This window comes from Mesoplodon mirus (assembly GCF_964341445.2).
Source record: "Mesoplodon mirus genome assembly, chromosome: 9".
NCBI classification, from domain to species: domain Eukaryota; kingdom Metazoa; phylum Chordata; class Mammalia; order Artiodactyla; family Ziphiidae; genus Mesoplodon; species Mesoplodon mirus.
The window spans coordinates 68,257,765-68,276,985 of NC_138985.1; the positions used below are offsets into that span (position 1 = coordinate 68,257,765).

At 41.5% G+C, this 19,221-nt stretch overlaps 1 protein-coding gene across 1 annotated transcript in view; it reads right to left on the reverse strand.

Moving 5' to 3' along the window:
• Positions 1–19,221, reverse strand: part of CPVL (carboxypeptidase vitellogenic like) — a gene marked incomplete at both ends in the record, with an annotated part of 100,275 nt that overhangs the window by 45,158 nt on the left and 35,896 nt on the right. Inside the window, 4 exon segments of the mRNA XM_082633036.1 lie at positions 5,253–5,426; positions 7,223–7,321; positions 10,897–11,028; positions 11,655–11,777. Coding sequence (XP_082489162.1) covers positions 5,253–5,426; positions 7,223–7,321; positions 10,897–11,028; positions 11,655–11,777 — 528 coding nt within the window.

The following is a 19,221-nucleotide window of genomic DNA, read 5'->3' on the forward strand; positions in this document are numbered from 1 at the left end:
ATTTTTTTCTCTCAACTCTTCAGATATTTCATTCTCTTTTCGCTTGCATGGTTTCTGAGGAGAAGTCAGATGTAATTTGTACCTTTGCTTCTTTATAGGTAAGGTGTTTTTTCCCCTCTCTGGTTTCTTTCAAGATATTTTTCTTTATCTCTGATTTTCTAAAGTTTACATATGATATACCTAGGTGTCGTTTTTTGGCATTTGTTTGCTTGGTGTTCTCTGAGCTTCCTGGATCTGTGGTTTGGTGTCCGACATTAACTTGGGAAAATTCTCAATCATTATTTCTTCAAATTTTGTTTCTGTTCCTTTCTCTCTTTTCTTTCTGGTATTCCCATTATGCATATGTTACATCTTTTATAGTGGTTACACAGTTTTTGGATTTTCTGGTTTTGTTCAGTCTCTGTTCCCTTTGCTTTTCAGTTTTGGAAGTTTCTACTGTCATATCCTCAAGATCAGCAGTTATTTCCTCAGCCATGTAGTCTACTAAAGAGCCCATCAAAGGCATTCTTCATTTCTGTTACAGTTTTTGATTTCTAGCATTTCCTTTTTCATTCTTTCTTAGAATTCCCATATCTTCCCTTACATTATCCATCTATTATTGTACGTTGCCTACTTTTTCCACTGAAGCCCTTAGCATATTAATCATAGTTTGCAAAAATTCCTGGTCTGATAATTTCAACATCCCTGTCCTATCTGACTCTGGTTCTAATGCTCATTCAGTCTTTTTAAAGTGTGGTTTTTGCCTTTTAGTATGCCTGGTAATTTTTTGTTGAAAGATGTACATGATGCACTGGATACAGGGTACTGTGGTAAATAACCCTTTTGTAACATGGTGGTAAGATGTGGGAGATGGGAAGCATACTAGAGTTCTAGGATTAGGTCTCAGTCTTTCAGGAGCCTATGCCCCTGGACTGCGAACCTCACCAGTGCTTTGCAGTTGCTCCCCCTCACCTCGTAGGTGAGACAGCATAGCTAAAGGCAACTGGAATTGGGTGTTTCCTTTCCCCCACATGGAAGTCTAGAGCTGAAGTTGAGTATTTCCCTTCCCACAGGTAGATCAGGCTCTGATAACCCCTCAGTGGGTTAGGCTGTGGTAAAATGGCTTTCTGAGGGCAGGCCTTGTTACAAAAAACAAAATGCTCTGGTGTATTTCAAGGTGGCTACTTTTTACCTCCTCCTGCCATAAGCAGAAGGGATTTTTCTCCAGTATTCACTGTGAAGACATTGCAGAAATCCTGGAGATAAAACTATAAAACTGGGGGCTTCCTCCCATGACTGGATTCCCCTGGAGTTTTTAAGTCTCAGGCTTATCCCCACTGAGCCTCCAGTAACTCATGAATTACAGCTCAGGTTTTCCTATCCTGGCACTGGTTCTTGTGGAGGTGTCTGCTCATGGATTTCTGCTTAGAAAAGTTGTGATTCTCTGTACCCACCTGTTGGTCTCTCCTGTTTGTGAAGTAGTTTGCCCTGTGATGACTTCACTTCTCTCACAGATCTAAGAAGAGCTGTTGCTTTTTCAGTTTGTTCAGCTTTTTACTTGTTCTTAGGACAGAATGGTAACTTCCAAGTTCCTTACATGCCAGACTGGAAACCAGAAGTCTGTCAAGTCTTTTTTACTTTTGTATTTTCCATGGTTTTTTGTATAACTTTTGTACGTAGCAGGTGCTTAAAGGCTTCTGCTGAAATGTGTTGAACATCATTAGTAATAGCTTATATTTTCAAGCACTTTCTAAGCACCAGTCATTGTTTTAAGTGTTTTACCGACATAATCTATTTAAACCTCATAAGAACTCACCTGTAAGTACTATTATTATTCCCATTTCACAGATGAGGAAGCTGAAGCACAGAGTGTTTTAAGTATCCTCCCCCAAAGGAACATAGCCAGTGAATAGTGGAAACAGAATTCAGACTCAAAATGTCTAACTTGAGAACCCATGCTTATAACCACCATGTGCTATGGACCCAGGTAACTCCTAGAAATCCTGATAATATTTAACCATGATCTGATTTAATCATGAATTCCAATAGTCCAACAGATTATTTCTCATTCTAGTTGTTCTGGAGACTGCTAAAATGATATTTCAATTTACCACCTAAATATCTGAAATTACTGAAAAGAGGATGACTTTGAGTACACATCCCCTATAGGTCTTCACAAGAAAAGGATTATGTTTTCACATAGTCTGTACAGAAACTGATGTACGATACCCTCGTTCTTTTAGTTCTATTAGTTTCCAGAAACTGATGAAGGTCTTCCTCAGCCCATCAGATATTCCACATTGCTTAAAATGAGTCTAGTACTAGAAAGAGACTTCCATGTTCCTATGAATAGAAACATGTGCACTATTTTCTATGACAAATTAGTACTGAGTCTTACATAAATATAACCTTGAGGGTACTAATGTTTTAAGCCAACCTAGATTGTTCTGATTCCACTGCATACACATTGAGGTTCACCACCATTAACAGACAAGCCAAGGATAATCGCTGCCCTGTGGGCTATGCCAGTTGTAGCCATGGATATGCGGTCTGTTTCAGCAACAGCCGCTTTTTGGTCTGCACTCAGACTGACTGCATACTTTGTTCTCTTTCTTTCTGGAAACATGGTTTATCTGCACCACTAATCTATTCTCTTTTTCTGACAACTGATTCAGAGTTTGAAAGTTTAGAGAACATTCTGATTTCATTGGAATTCATATTGGTAGGTTTAGGATACATGGAAAACAGAAACAGATATGTTTAAATATCAAGATGCAGGCTCATCTTTAATCAGCATATTCTCCCTTAGCAAGCAAGTGGACACTGTATGGCGATCAGCCAATACCAGGAGAGTTTACACCATCAGGTGAACTATATATCTCATGCTATCCTCACTTGGCTGAGAAAGAAATCATACTCTACTTAAATTTATACAGTGAAAAAACCTATCATGCAAGGGCACATAAAAATATACATGGGGGCCTCCCTGGTGGCGCAGTGGTTGAGAGTCCGCCTGCCGATGCAGGGGATACGGGTTCGTGCCCCGGTCTGGGAGGATCCCATATGCCGCGGAGCGGCTGGGCCCGTGAGCCATGGCCGCTGGGCCTGCGCATCCGGAGCCTGTGCTCCGCAACGGGGGAGGCCACAACAGTGAGAGGCCCGCATACCGCAAAAAAAAAAAAAAAAAAAAAAAAAAAAAAATATACATGGGAACTTCCTTATCTGCTCTCCACTCAAAAAAAACCATTTTGTGTTCCTTAATGTTACATTATAGCCCAATGTTTACATCTTGAAAACATAAGTGCTAAGCTCTTTTTGGTTTAATAAATTTGTGGATAATAAATACCTGATGAACAAGTTTATTAGATACATTTTTGATAGACCACTAATTTATAGAACTGATTTTTCATTCATTCATTCATCTATGTGTTACTGACATCTGCTCGAGGCTGGTGCTACGACTGACAGCCCATAATGGCAGTACAGTGTGCTAAGTGTGACCACAGCAGTAGAGAGCACATGGTCTGAGACCTCAGAGAAGAGGACAACCTGAAGGTGCTCAGAGAAGGCTCCAAGCAGGCAAGCACTAAGGGCCACTACATTTCCCTGACAGAACCAAACACAAGAGTGGCTGAAATCCTGACCTCATCTAGTTAGGCCCTTTCTTGCCTACAAAGTAAGTATTTCATGAAGTTCTGCAGGTATATAATGGATTTGTAGACTCTGCATGCCATTGGCCCTAGATTATTTTGAATAAAAGTTGTATGTCTAGGGCTTCCCTGGTGGCGCAGTGGTTGAGAGACCACAACGGTGAGAGGCTCGCATACCGCAAAAAAAAAAAAAAAAAAAGTTGTATGTCTAGGATGCAAACTCTGTGTACTAGAGGCAGGATCAGAAAATAGGTCTTCTAGGTCGGGCATATTCTAAAACACAATCTAGTAAGGGTGCATTAGTTCAAGGGCTCCCTGGGTAGTACTGAAGGTTGTGCACTGAACAATCCCAAGAGACACTATTCCTAACATAGACATTGTTGAAATGTGTTTTCCTTATGTCGGAAAATGGCAGTAAAGAGTCTGGTTCACATAAAAGCAGTATATTAAGACAATTTTTGGACAGATAGAAATAAAGTATCTTGAGGAGAGGTTGCCTTTTGTCTGATTCATGTGTTGGTTACTGGTTGTCCTGTTTTTTTTTTTTTTTTTTTTTGCAGTACGCGGGCCTCTCACTGTTGTGGCCTCCCCCGTTGCGGAGCACAGGCTCCGGACGCACAGGCTCAACGGCCATGGCGCACGGGCCCAGCCGCTCCGCGGCATGTGGGATCTTCCTGGACCGGGGCGCGAACCCATGTCCCCTGCATCGGCAGGCGGACTCTCAAGCACTGCGCCACCAGGAAAGCCCTGCCCTGTTTTTTGTTCATTCCAAACATTACTCTTGCCTCTGCCAGGAAACAGAGAAAAAGTGGATCACCTCTGGTGGTGATCTTCTCTATCATAACACACTTATCCTGTTGAGCTACCCCCAGACCATGCCTAGGACATATGCTAACAGTCCTGGAGGATCAGAGGAGGAGGTAAGAAGAGAAATAAAGGGGAAAGAAATGCACAAGATGACTGTCCCCGTCACCCGCCCGTGGTGTCCTTCCTTCACAGTGAGAGTTCGAGGGTCCACAGTTCCTTTGCTTGAACCTCTGGTACCACCAGCAGCAAATCAGGCAGAACGTCTCAGTCAGATAACACAGTGGCTGACTTTACATGCCTCAAAACAGGGACCTTGTCTCATTCAACGCTTCAACCTGACAGACTAGCACGTTTGGCTTGAAGCCGGCCCTGAAGAAACTGGGGTTGAGCAACGTGAATGAATGCAATTATCAAGCAAAACGCATTTTTGGAATAACCAGTTGATTTCATTTATCCCTGACTTCATTGGGATTAACATAACAAAGCAAACAATAAGGGAAAATTGGCTTTTACACCAGGCCAGTCATCTTCTGGGCTCTGCTCTCCTTCTATTTTCAAGAAATGATGAGAGGTGTCATGTGCCAAAGAGAATTTCATTTTTAGGAACTTTCGGGGGGAAGTGATTTAATTAGAAGGAAAAAACTAAACCTTTTAATTCAAAGAAATCAAACAATGCAGCAGTTGTTACTTACATTTGTAAGATATCATAAAAGTAAAAAAAGGCAGGAGTCAAATTAAGAATAAAAGAAGCTCACTTCTGCTTTGGGTGATCTGAAAAGTTCCTAAAATAGACAGTAGCTAAGTTAAGTCTCTTACCTTATAATTATTCATGATTTCAGTTAACCATGGTTTCACTGACTTTATTGTATCTTCTCGCAAGTACTTTTCAACTTTGGATCCATCACTAAAAGTCTGGTTTCCCATGTGGATGGCTTGTCTCACTTGTGGGAGGGACAAAAATTTCCTGTAGTAACTTTGGTCCTCAGGTTCCTGGCATCAGAAAAATATTAGGGAAAACGAGTGGGTGGTGGGAACAGTACTCTGGGGAAAGCTTCAAATTTCTCCTAACATATATCACAATGAACAAGATGTGACACCACTATTAACGGGTCTCTACCCTGAATATTTTAACTTGGGGGTTTGGGGAAATTCAAATTTTACCAAGCAAATCTGGATGACCTGATACTCTTGGAGCCAGTATACAATTTGCAAATGCTGGATTTTCCTTTTTGTAACAATTAAACTTTTGTGATCTGTAACTCCAATTAAAAACCCCATTCAAGGCAAAGATAGGAAAAATGAAGAGGCGAGATTATCAAAATCAATTTGCTCCTTGTTGGAGGCTCTCGGGAAAGAAGGTGAAATGGACCACAAGGGGCCAGGGAGGTGATGTGGTGGATTAAAAGCTGAGGATTTATTTCTTTTTCATGTTCTGCCGTTTACTAAAACCACACACACAAAATAATCAGCTGACCATAATTTAAGGGGGAAAATATATCAAGTGTAAGAACAGATGATACCTTATGAAGGACATAAGACAAAAGAGAAGTTGTCCATTAGCCTTATTTTTAAAAAATACTGCATAAAAGTCTCTGTAAGGGGCCTCCCTGGTGGCGCAGTGGTTGAGAGTCCGCCTGCCGATGCAGGGGATACGGGTTCGTGCCCCGGTCTGGGAGGATCCCATGTGCCGCGGAGCGGCTGGGCCCGTGAGCCATGGCCGCTGGGCCTGCGCATCCGGAGCCTGTGCTCCGCAACGGGAGAGGCCACAACAGTGAGAGGCCCGCATACCGCAAAAAGAAAAAAAAAAGAAAAAAAAAAAAAAAGTCTCTGTAAGATTCATTACGCTAAAAGAAAAAAGAAGAGTAAATGCTGTTTTTAAAAAGTTACAAAAGGATAAAAAAAAGAGTTTGAAATCAACAATTTTGTGACTCATCAATATTTTTTGCTAACTGTGAATACATTTTCTTTGTAAAGAAAAAAATTTAATCACAAATTTTGCTTCTTTCTTGCCTAGCATATGTTTTTCTCTTGGTAGAATCTAAATCCAAAACCACAGGGTTGGCAAATTCCATTGAAATTAGCTTTATATTTTATTTACAAAATAGTTCATAAGTAAGGCAATTTTAAAAACAGAATGTATTGTCATATCCACTAGACATGGTTATACAAATCCAAATCCCCACTCTGGCTCCCTCTATCTTATTTGATTAATTCTACCCAAAAGACATCAAATTTTGGCCCACTTTTATGAAAGAAACTATTTGAATACTTTGAGAAATGTTCCAGAGGGCTTGAAGTGAGGGCCATACTGAATGCATGAAACATCTTAAGTTAAAAGTAAGACAAAGCAAATATTTTCATAAAGGCTTTGGCAGTTTGGGTTATCCAAGCTGTCTTAAGTACAGAACAAATAATGTGGGCATTTTCAAGAAACTCACTACAGGATTGGAGCTCTGGGACCTGATACCCAGAACTGCAATCCTGGCCTGTCTCCTTCACAAAAGAACTTCTGTATAACAAGCTCTAGTGGGGGGAAATTGTGTTAATCGGAGATTTTTTTTGAGTTATCTGGAATATCACACACTCTCAATGGTCAGATTATAATGTATACAACACTGGCAGGGTAAAAAATCCTATAGATTACTATACCAAATAATGCAATACAGTTTGGACATGTTTGTCTAGTGTAAAGTCAGCTCTCCTATTTCCTAAATTGGAGGAAGTTTGGTTTTGCCAAAAGTTTTAAGCAAAAACACTATTATGTTTTTTTAAATTGTTGTCATTACCGTGCACTGTAAAAGGTTGTAGTAATTAGAACATCCTGTAACATTCTGGAAGTAGGAAGGCTTGCTTATTAAGTCACCATCTAGTAGTTTATCCAGTAACTAGGTTGGGAGAGGGGAGAAAGGAAGGAGGAAAACATTAGGGTGGGTAAAAATATACAGGCATTTGTCACTTCATTTATTCAATAACTTTCATTCAACAACCACTTCCCACACATCTTCTCTGCGCTATAGACACTGTCCAAGGCATTGGGGAAACAGCAGTGAACAAGGAAGGCCAAAAATGCTCCCTCATAGAGCTTATATTCTAGAGGGTACAATAAACAAGCATTCATAGATAAAATATGCAGTGTATTAGAGAATGATAAGGGCTAAGGAGAAAACTAACAAGGAGAAGGGGAGTAGGAAGTGCCATGGGTGCCTGTGGGGTATGTGTGCCTGGGTGGTGGGTGTGGGGGACACTGCAGAGAGGAGGAAACGGGTCTCACTTAGAAGGTGGCATTTGAGTAAAGACCTGTTGGAAGGGAGGAAGCAAGCCCGGAAAACATCTAGGAAAAGAACTTTCCAAGTAGAGGAAACAGTGAGCCCAAAGGCCCCGACTGCGGGAGTGAGTCTTGTGGGGAAGGGTTACCATAACATGATCATTGACCACTCACCCATGTACGAGGAGACAGGGCAGAGGATACGGACATACACCCAGGCGCTTGGAACTGGTGGAAGTTATCTTTGGACTGCTGACATTGAAACCCGGTCATCAGCTGAAGGTGAGAGCAGTCGGCACAGTTGTGTGCTTTTCTCAGGTCATGTTGAGCTGCACAAAGGCAGGCATGGAGTGGTAGAGAGGGGCATCTAGCCAGGACTGTGGTTTGGCCAAAGGAGTTGGAGGAGGTGCAAAGGGGGGCCGTAGGTGGGGAATGTATGTGACTGAGCTTGGGTTTATGTTGGGTAATTAGAGAAATTAAGACCTGCAGGGGTAGGGGACCACGAAGAGGTAGTAGGATGCATGGACTGAAAGCCAATGGGGTTGCAGGACTGTAATTCAGGTTGGCATATTCAGAGAAGTGAGCTGGGAGGACGGGAGGCAGCAGTTGGGGGAAGATGTTTGAATCTGTTGAATCTGAGACTGCAGAGTGACTGCTGGCTTTTTTGCAGGGGGTAATGGGAATGAGCAGCTAAGGTAAAGAGAACAAGATCACTAAATGAGAGGAGACTAAGAAACTGAGGGGCCAAGTATTAAAAAGATCATCCAAGGGCTTCCCTGGTGGCGCAGTGGTTGAGAGTCCGCCTGCCGATGCAGGGGACGCGGGTTCGTGCCCCGGTCCGGGAAGATCCCACATGCCGCGGAGTGGCTGGGCTTGTGAGCCATGGCCGCTGAGCCTGCGCGTCCGGAGCCTGTGCTCCGCAACGGGAGAGGCCCGCGTACCGCAAAAAAAAAAAAAAAAAAAAAGATCATCTATGTGGAGACTTCAGTCACCAGAAATGATGACAAGAGTAATGCTGGAAAGTGACACTGAGGCAGGAGCCAAAATATTCAGAGAATGAGAAGGCGAACGCCAGGGGTGTGTGTCGGGAGAGAAGCTGATCCCTTCAGCTCCGACTTACCGCTCTTTTATTAACTAAATCATTTTAAGGGATCAGAACATCAAAAAGGCTTTATTATTTAGGCTTGAGATTTTGACATTTGTATTCTCTTGGGTTTCAGGATTTCTTGGAGTCTTGTATTGCATAACGTGAAACACATTTTACCACTAGTTGATTACTTTCCTAAGTATCATTTCATCTATTTCCTGTGAAAAAGCAAAAGTCTTTTCATTTATCACACAAGGTTTTGGACCAGTGGTCACAGAGACATTGCATACCTTCAAGAATTTTTTCTTTTTTCGGGAGGGGTGGGGGGTTTCTCTAGTTTTTGATGAATCTGGTTTGGGAGAGACCTCATGGGCCATCTTCTCAGTATCTCTGAATACACACAATATCTGAACTTTTCAACAGTTTCACTAATCCTGTGGACACTTAGGCTGCTGGATCACACACCACAGACATCTTTCTGCTTTCTTTATCCCTTTGAGTCTATCAAATATTCTTGCTCTTGACACTGCTTATGCTTGCTCTTGACATATGCTTCTTCAGAAACACATCAAATGTCTCACTTGCAGATGGGTCTCATGCGATGTAAAATTTCATATTAATTCTAAATTCTAAACGTTTAGTCCTTTTTACCCTTTCTGCCTACCACAGCAGACAGCCTAAAACCAGTCTTGAAAATACTGTGATTGCAAGTTGAAGAATGACCCAACATGTCCCTGATAAGATCCTTCTTCTTTCCTTCACGTTCACAATTGCACAAGATATTCTGAATCCACGCTCTGCAGCCACATCAAGTGTCCTGGCACAGAAAGGGGAGCCTGCCAGGGTGCTGTGGGGTGGCTTGGGACTTCCTGAGTTCTCCTATTTACACAGCTTGCTGCTGTCAGAACTCACAACAAGGGCAGTCACTGCCCTGGCACCCTATTTGTAAAATGGAGCACAACTTTGTTACCCCACCCTTCTCCGTAAGTTTGTATGTCTCCTGTTTTGATCTGAACCAGCTGACCTACAGCGCCTAAAAGACTATTAATACCAGGCCTCGGCCTTAATAATAACAATGCTGTTAGGTAAACTGTGACAGGCTGTGTTCCCAGTAACAAGATTAAAGGTCTCAAAATTCAGTCCTCACCTCATTTACTAATGTGTCAAACACACAGGCTCTATGGCAAAGGTGACAAAACCCCCCAAGGAAGATTGCTTACACGATTTTTTTTTTTTTTTGCGGTACGCGGGCCTCTCACTGTTGTGGCCTCTCCCGTTGCAGAGCACAAGCTCCGGACGTGCAGGCCCAGCGGCCATGGCTCACGGGCCCAGCCGCTCTGCGGCATGTGGGATCTTCCCGGACCGGGGCACGAACCCGTGTCCCCTGCATCGGCAGGCGGACTCTCAACCAGGGAAGCCCCTACAAATGATCTTTGTCTGCACTGGCCAAAAAACAAACGAGCAACAAACAAGACCCTCCTGCATCCTAATATTTAGTATAGTCCTACATTTTAAACAACCAAAAAAAAAAAGGTTGAAGAATATAACCATGTTACTTGATCCTCAAATTTAATTTTAGGAGAGCGATGTGGCGATACTGACAAATGCCAATGGCTCTTTGTAAAAGTTTCAAGCAACCACCCTTTATACTCTTTGTTCCTGACACACAGGAACATGTGACATTTGTTACACTGTGGCCACTTCCCCAGCTGGAGCCCTGTGTGTGGATATTACCCTCTGAAGGGTTTAGAGCACATGTGGAAGCATATGCATCCACTTTCCAGGTTGCCTTTCTTCTGATTTCTTTATGGTAGGGATGCCTTGAGGGCCTACACAGCATTTCAAGAAATCAAAACAGTTAATGAAAGACACAGTTAGATAAACACCCTGAGGTGATCTCAGGTTTAAAATATGGTTAAAGTAAATTCAAAGAAACCCAGATGGCTCTTTTCTTCCTTACGAGCCCACTGTCTTGCCTCCTGATCTCGGGACAGCACCAAGGAAGCACCTTTGCTAACAACAAAGAGCCAGGCCAGGCACCGCAGTGCTTCCGAGACCTTCTCAGATGGTGCTCATTGTGCCAGGGCAGCGCAGGCCCCAGAACTCACTTCAAAGGCCTGAGACCACTTCTCCTCCTGGATGTATTTCACGCACTTATCACACTGCTTCTGGAAGTACTTTCTCTGCTTCTCATCCAACAAGCCAATTTGGAACAGGAATGGTGCATAGCCCTGTATGATCTGAGGAGAAAAGAAGCAAACACAGACGCTGCATGGAGAGAGAGGGATGTGAGGGAAGCCCACCTGCTTGTGAAATAATCCTTTGTAACTTCTCAGTTAGCGGAGCAGGACAACACACACACATATGCACACACACCCCGTACAAACATAGACGTACAACACACACAATGAATACACAACGCAAAATACACCACACAAACACACACATACATAAGACATATACACAACACACACATACACACACACACCGCACACACACCACACACACAATTCGTGTATAACACACAAACACATATACACAAACACAGACCACATAACCACACAAACACTCATACAACACACATGTACACAAAATACACACAAACACACCAAGCACAGGTGCACACATCTGTACATACACACACTGACACTTGCACTCACAGCCAACGTAGGCTGACATATAGTAAGTTGACAATGTAAAACATTTGGTAAAAATTAGAAGATATAAATCATTAGAAAGTCAACTGAGCAACAGAAATATTTCCCTTTGCGAAGTTAGGTCTGTAGGGTAAGAGGAGCCTCCATCTGATTAAAGGATATTTACTCTCCTTAAGGAACAAAATGGAAAGGAAAAAAGAGCCACCTACTGACTCGGGATCAGAATACGTGTCTCCAAGAGCAATTCCCTTCAGGTTGATCTTCATGGTCATCACGGGGTTGAGCAAGTGGATGTAGAGGGCGATGGCTGGCACGGATTTCCCCGCGTAAGACTGAGAAGGGTTAGACGTTAAAACGAACCATCACAAATCAATGCTACTAAAATGACGTGTTTATGCAAATGAAAATCACAATAGAACAATCAGTATTTCCACAAGGCACATGTATTTCTTAACCTCACATTGCAAATTTGACAATAGCACGGAGCTCTGTCCCTCCCTTCTTTTGTCATCCCAAATAGCATGGAGTGACATGCAGGTCACAGGTCAGGAGCGCAAAAAAAATAATAAGTGCACATGTCCTAAGTGAACATTCTAATTTCCTTCCAAAACAAATAACATGGACAGCGGTGAACACAATTCTGCCACCCTTAGGGTTTTCCTCACCAGACAGTTCCATTGCAAGCTTTATTAAAAAAAAAAATTCCCAAGGCCAAAATTAAGGTTTCAAAATCTGTACAATGATGCCAAAATTTGAAATCAACATGTATTAAAGGAAGAGGAAAAGGATAAATAATATTTATTGGCCACTAAAATGGTCACTTGGACTTACCTGTTTCCAACCTTTTCCAAAACAAGGCTCTTTTTCAATTTCAAAATAGTTTGCTGACACAACCATGATAATACTGCTTTTAGATTATGCTGAAAAGAGCCACTATTGGTTCAGTAATATTTAAAAATAGTTCCGTGTTTCTTCCATTAAAAAGTTGCCTTCCTGACATTTCCACTTGTATGTCTAATATTAAACTTCTTATGTTCAAAACGAAGCTCCAATCCCCAAGCCCTCATTGCAGCCTCCGTTTCCATTAATGTAAACTCTGTTCTTCTAACTGCTCAGGCCAAAAATCCTGGTGCCACTGTTTATCTCTTTCACTCACACCTCGTGAAAAGTCCATTAGTGAATCTCATCAACTCTACCTATTCTATCAAAACACATCCGGAATCCAGTGTCTTTGCACACCCCCCCTTTATCACTTTGCTCCAGGTACCGTCATCTCTCGCCTGGATTCTTGCAGCAGCCTCCTCAATGGGCCTCTGCTTTTGCTCTTACCCTCATCCAGTCTAATTGCAAGACAGTGGTCTGTTAAATTAGATCATGCCACTCCTCTGCTCAAACCCTCTAATGACTTCCCATCTCTCTCAAAGCAAAAGTGAAGTGCTTTTTCTGGGGCATAAGGGCTGACGTGATCTGGTCACTTCACTCACATTATCCCCTCCTATCCTCTTGCTAATTCCTCTCTAGCCTCTCTCAGACCAAATCATAATTGTGATCTGTACTGTTCCTTCCCTTGCATTAGCTCTTTCTGTCCCTGAAATGTTCTTCCCCAGATATCCATATGGTTAACCCCCTCACTTCCTTCAGTGAGGCTTTCTGAGGGTTGCCCTCCATGGCCACCCTATCAAAAAATTTAACACCCCTTTTTTGATATTTTATATTCCCCTTCTCTCCTCTTTCATCTTAATCTTTATCACTCTCCAACAAACTTTTACTTTTTACCTTGTGTATTGTTATTCCCCTACCCACACTAGAATAGAAGATCCACAGACACAGGGATATCTGTCCTTTTTGTTTATTAGTGTATCCCCTGTACCTGATGCTGTTTGTTAGTGCTCAGTAAACAGCTGCTCAATGAATGAATCTTGAATTAGACTACATGCATTTGAAAAACAGCAATGCACATATTCTAGATAGACTAGATGCATTATGTGGGTACATATGGATCTGCAGAACTTTCACAATATGTCCAAGGCTCTCCAGGGCCCTGAAGTTCAGAGACTGGGAATTCTGGAGAGCTCTCATTTTTTCCATGCCATAATCATATGCTGCAGTTATCATTATTCCCACTTCAACGTAAGGACATTGGGGCTCAGAGAGGTTAAGTGATAGAGTCAGAATTAAACCTGGTCTGACCTGCTCCAAATCCTAAACCCCTTCCAAATTATGATGGAAGAACTCACACAAGATCCCTTCACTGATGCACTCCTCTTGTGCAATAATAATTATTTAGGCAAAGTATTAAATCAAAGCAGCTTATCCATTCATACTCATGAGTACTTTTTAGCTTCCCTGTCTGAAATTTGGTTTGTTGTATAACTTTGCTATATTCTCCTTTTAGGGACAGTATGTGAACATTTATCAAGTAAAATTTCTGTAAATTGACCAAAAAAGCAAATTTTCTTGACTAATCATTTCACTGGTACAGGTGTATTATATAATCTTCATTCAATGATGGTTTACTGGGCAACTCTTCTGTCACAGGTATCATAACAGATACTTGAGTAGACACAAAAATGAATAAAGCACAAAACTTGTAAAGATCACAATATCTTTTAAAAATACATTATGGAAAACTTGACTCAAATGTGATAAGGCAAAGTCTACCATTTCATGGCTTATTATTTCCACAATGTGTACAATAGCCAGCACATAGTAGGTACATAAAAACATAGTTGATAAACGAATGACTAATCTGACATTATTTCTAAACATGTTTTCTCTATTGGAAATCAGTACAAATGCTAAAAAAGTACACCTTCCAGTGATGCTATCACTCAAGTTGTCTTGTTATAAGACCTAGCAACAAAACACTTCTCTTGACTTTTTCAGAGATAGAAGGGTATGTACTTTATAGGTAGTGATGACAAACAGGCTAAAACAGTCACATTTTTATGGCACCTTCCCCCTGGTGACCATCATATGTATCTGGGATTCAGGCAGGAGATTAAAAAGGAACACCCACTCAATCTGAGCATCCACCATGAACAGATTATTTTACCTACTTTAATTTGAGCCAATGTAAAGTTAACATTATCTTCCTATATTTTAAAATGATGAAAACAAAGGTCTGTGTGTTTCACATGCCCACCTGGAATTCTGTCCGGGCTTGGCTGCCTCCACGCTTCCCATTTCTCGTATCAAATCACATTTCAGTCAAGGGTCCTGGATAGACTATGGATCTCTGGTCCCCCAACCTGGGACCCACCCTTGGATTTATCCACTGCACACTTGCTAAGCGGACCATTTAGGAAAATGAGACAGTGAGATGGGTAGTTCTATAACCACATCCAAAACGGATTCCTCAATGTTCAGTCTACATCTGCTAACCTAACAGTGATGATGTTTACCTAGGTTTTTGCTTTCTAATGACTATCACACACTTCCTTGCCCTGTGTCAGTGTGACAAATCCTTCACTGCCGTTTTCATTAATCATTCCACTGGTTGAGCGACTCAGGCTGTCACACAGTAGACAATTATAGGATTATTTTATGGAAAACAGACACCAAAACATTACAATGAAATTTCAATTATTTTCACTCTCCTTGTTGAGACACATTTCTTTTTTCTTCAAGATCATTTTTGTTTATTCTTCCTGAACCATTTGTTTCTCAATTTAATGATTCTCTGACCACCACGAGCACTTTAAAAGACAACCAGACAATAAATCAAGTATGTTTGATTTTACCCAGTTTTCCCTTTTCCGGATATGTTTTAAATAGAATAGAATGTCAGACTCTGGGGGGAGAAGTTAGGTGTGGTTGTCTGATGGATCAGAAATGGACTATATGGCCCTTAGGACTTATAATTGTGCTCCTGTAATTTTATGAACTCTTGTTTCTTTTGTTCTGAGTTCTGCCCATAACAACAACTAAAGCAATGACAACCACAACTATTAGCCCTGTGGTTTCTCTGATCTCTGGCTGGGGTTCACCCATGTGGTCAGCAGCTGGCCAACGAAGCTCCTGAAGTCTGTGAACTAACATTAACCTTCTACCCTCAGATCAGACACTGGCCCCAAACAAGCTCTGAACAGCAGCATCAAAGCAATTATAAAAGGAAAGAGGAAAAGTGTGGCCAGAAACTGTTTGAACACATACTATTTTAGAATTCAGCAGTGACCTTCAAATGAGGAACTCAGTCAGACAAATATATTTAACTAACATAATAATTCAAACTAGATTAGCAATCAACACATCAGGATTTTAGTTTGCCCTTAGTAATTATTCCTTTCCAATATTTAAAGAAGCTGCAATTTCCAACACTATTCTTGTATGGCTCCTTTGCCCCACGGTGACCATATTTTGAGCTCACCTCTGACAAGAAGGGCCAGAGCCATTAGGGTATGTTTGTATGTGCTTGTATTTGGAGCTTAAAGAAGCAGTAAACCTCCAGTTTTCCTCTGACATCAGAAGGATCTCAGAATTCAGCTCTCAAACTTTTATTTCCCCCATGAGAGAAAAAAGGTCTCAGCATCAGAGTTGAATAGTGTTTTTGAATCTTGGTTTGCAATCTTTCTGTGTTCTTAAATGATGTTTGGAACAGCCTAATGGAAATCACGTTAGGAGCATATTGTACTTGTAAAAATAGTCTAGAGAGAATGTAATACTTGGTTAATTATCCAGATGTGTAAAAACAAAATGAAATTGGACTTAAAGAAACTTGTAATTGTGTATTCCATCTGAATCTCTCCCTTCTTACATGTTTCAACAACATTCATAGCCGACTTACTGTACCCCTGCCACCCGGTTACTTTTAAGGGAGTCAAAAAATCCATATCGAAAGTCAAGCTTCAATCAGCTCCTCCAGAAGAAACAAAATCGTGTCAGAGAATAATATTATAATGGAAACAATGTCCTCTTACAGAAATTTCACATATGTTAGCAGTTACTATTGTTTAAGCTACTCTTAGTCGTCTGCATTTCTTACTGAAGTTTAGTTTAAAAAAAAAAAAGTAGATGCAGCTACATTCACTCTCTGACTTGCTTCTAAATATACCTTTTATGGTAAAACTTGCAGAACCTTTATCAGTGATAATGAGCAATGGCCTTTGAACATGGTTACCAAGTGTCACTATTCATTGGCCCTAGCTCCTCATCTGTGCCTGGAAGTGGAAAAAGGGAGTTGTCATCCTCGGCAATGGCATGTCAAGGATGGTCAGGGCCATTCTATGTCCGTTTCCCTGCTCTGTCCCCAAACCCCCAGCCACTCCAGCTAGAATGAATGTCTCTGAAGAGTTCACTTCGGGGCTGGTGAGAACTCTTCCATGTCTTCCGGGAGGAAACCAGGTGGGCTGCCCTTCTGGAGAGAGTCACATCGGTGTCATGTCCTCTAGCTGTCCCCAAACACAGACTATGGTGGAACCAGCCCCATGTACAGGGGTGGCCAGAGTGAATAGGGGGATATGCCTTGAAGAGAATTTTATACACACATTGAAAACTATAAAACTTGGTGAAAAGCCTAAGTTTAATGGAGTCACACAGGACACAGCAGCCAAGAGGACAGGATTAAGCTAGGGTGACCCTGACTTCATCTAGCCTTGGGGTAGAATCTTACTTCACTTGGCACCATTATTTCTTCTGAGGAGAGAAGAGGTGTGGCCTTAACACGGCCAGTTCAGAAAATTAATGAACGGAGAAAACTGGAGCTTTGGTATTGTGGTAATCTCTACAACTTCCTAGACATTGCTAGACCATGGGTCATCTAATTTCAAGACCACACTGCTGTGATTTAGAAAAAAAAAGGGGGGCTTCCCTAGTGGCACGGTGGTTGAGAGTCCACCTGCCGGTGCAGGGGACACAGGTTTGTGCCCCTGTCCGGGAGGATCCCACATGCCGCGGAGCGGCTGGGCCCGTGAGCCATGGCCACTGGGACTGCGCGTCCGGAGCTTGTGCTCCGCAGCGGGAGAGGCCACGGCAGTGAGAGGCCCGCGTACCACCAAAAAAAAAAAAAAAAAAAGGCTTCTAACGAGAATATGACTTTATCTAAACATCTATTTCTCTTGACTATGAACTTAAAAAGAAATGTAGAAACTACAGTAATACACATATGAGAAAAACATTTTGATCTGTATCCAACTTTTAGTCACATAAACTTATGCAAAAGTATGTACTGCCTTCCAAATATGTTCTTATTTCGTTTTGAGATGATGCTTCTTTAAAAATTAATTCCATCAGTGACAAACATAGGTGAAAAGGATGTACCTCACCTCCCCCCAACTCTAACTTCAGTGCCAGTTTTGGAGAAATTCATACCCAGCTTGAAGCCAGGTGACTTGAACAGATGAATAAACCCTTTTGTTTAGAGATTACAGTTAATTTGACTTTTAAATAAAGAATGTGAATATACTGGGCCACAGTCAACAAACTGAGTCCTTCACTTGCTCACCATAGATAGAACTCAGAAGGTTGAAGCTGCGTAATAGACATAATTTAGCATTTCTGGTCCCCAGCCTAGACATCTCATCCAATTGGGTACTATTTGTGTCGCCATGCCACTTGGTCTAGCATAGTAGCTCACTTCAGACAAAGCTTATATTGACGTCTGATTTACTCATATTCTTTTCCACGTAACCAGAGAATCAGCAAATATGTGTTGATTTGACTTAGATATGCTATCCAAAAGCCCGAGGCCCAATTTTGCAAACATTTCCATATGCCCCTGTTCAGTTCTCCAGGTTGCAGCTTAAACCTTGACTTTTCTAATATTAAATTCATTAAATAGTCACAAATCCGTTTTCAATTCTAAAAGAAAATATTGGCAAGTCAGAGGAACATAACTGAAAATAGACATCTGTCATGAGCTCAAGAGTTAAAGCAGCTCAAATGTCATCTAGTGATATTCAGCAAGTTCCAAACTTTGAGAAATAATTACATTCCAAGGACTTCAAGCCTTTATATCACTTGAAACTCCCATTTATTCCATAAAACTTTATGATCAAAAGACAGAAATATCCAAGAAGCTAGAGAACTTCTTTTCTGTTTGTATAAGGTTAGTAACCCTTAGAGATTCTGTACAAAATATGTAAGGGATGTCCGACTCCCTTGTACAGACAGTGCATCTATTCTGTGGGAAAAGGCAAGTCTTGGAAACAGTGCAGTTTTGAGGAGCCAGGCTCCAGAGAGCATCTTCATGAAGGGGGTTACAATCCTTAGCCCATCCTGTGACTACAGTCTTTGGGTGATGGAGTCTGGCTGCTTAGGTTCCAATCTTGGCTGGGTGAGCTTGTAAAGCCTACATGACCTCTCTAAGTCTCAGTCATCTCAACTGTAACATGGGGATGATAATAACAGTGCCAGCTTCATAAGGCAGCTGTGACGATTAAACAAGGTAATGCATGAAACACTGCTTAGCATCACGCCTGTCATATGATCCACTCTCAATAAACATTCTCAAATAAGATCTACAAATAAAACAAGGGGACTAGATACTTTTGAAGGCATCCTTCTAATTACCGAATTTAATGATCACAAGCCTGGACTAATAAGATAAAGGTATGGCCTACAGAAAACAATTATAGGCCTATAGTTAGGATAGTTCTCCCTTCCCACCCCTTCACAGGTACGTCAGTGCGTGAAGTTCCCCTATTACAAGTATTTTTCTATGGCTTAGGCTCTGTCCTCTATTCAAGGACAAGTATGTTGGAAGTACATTTAATTGATCAGATTCTCTCTAATGGACAGTGAGCTGCTAACAAGTCAGAATGGAGGAGAGAAACAGAA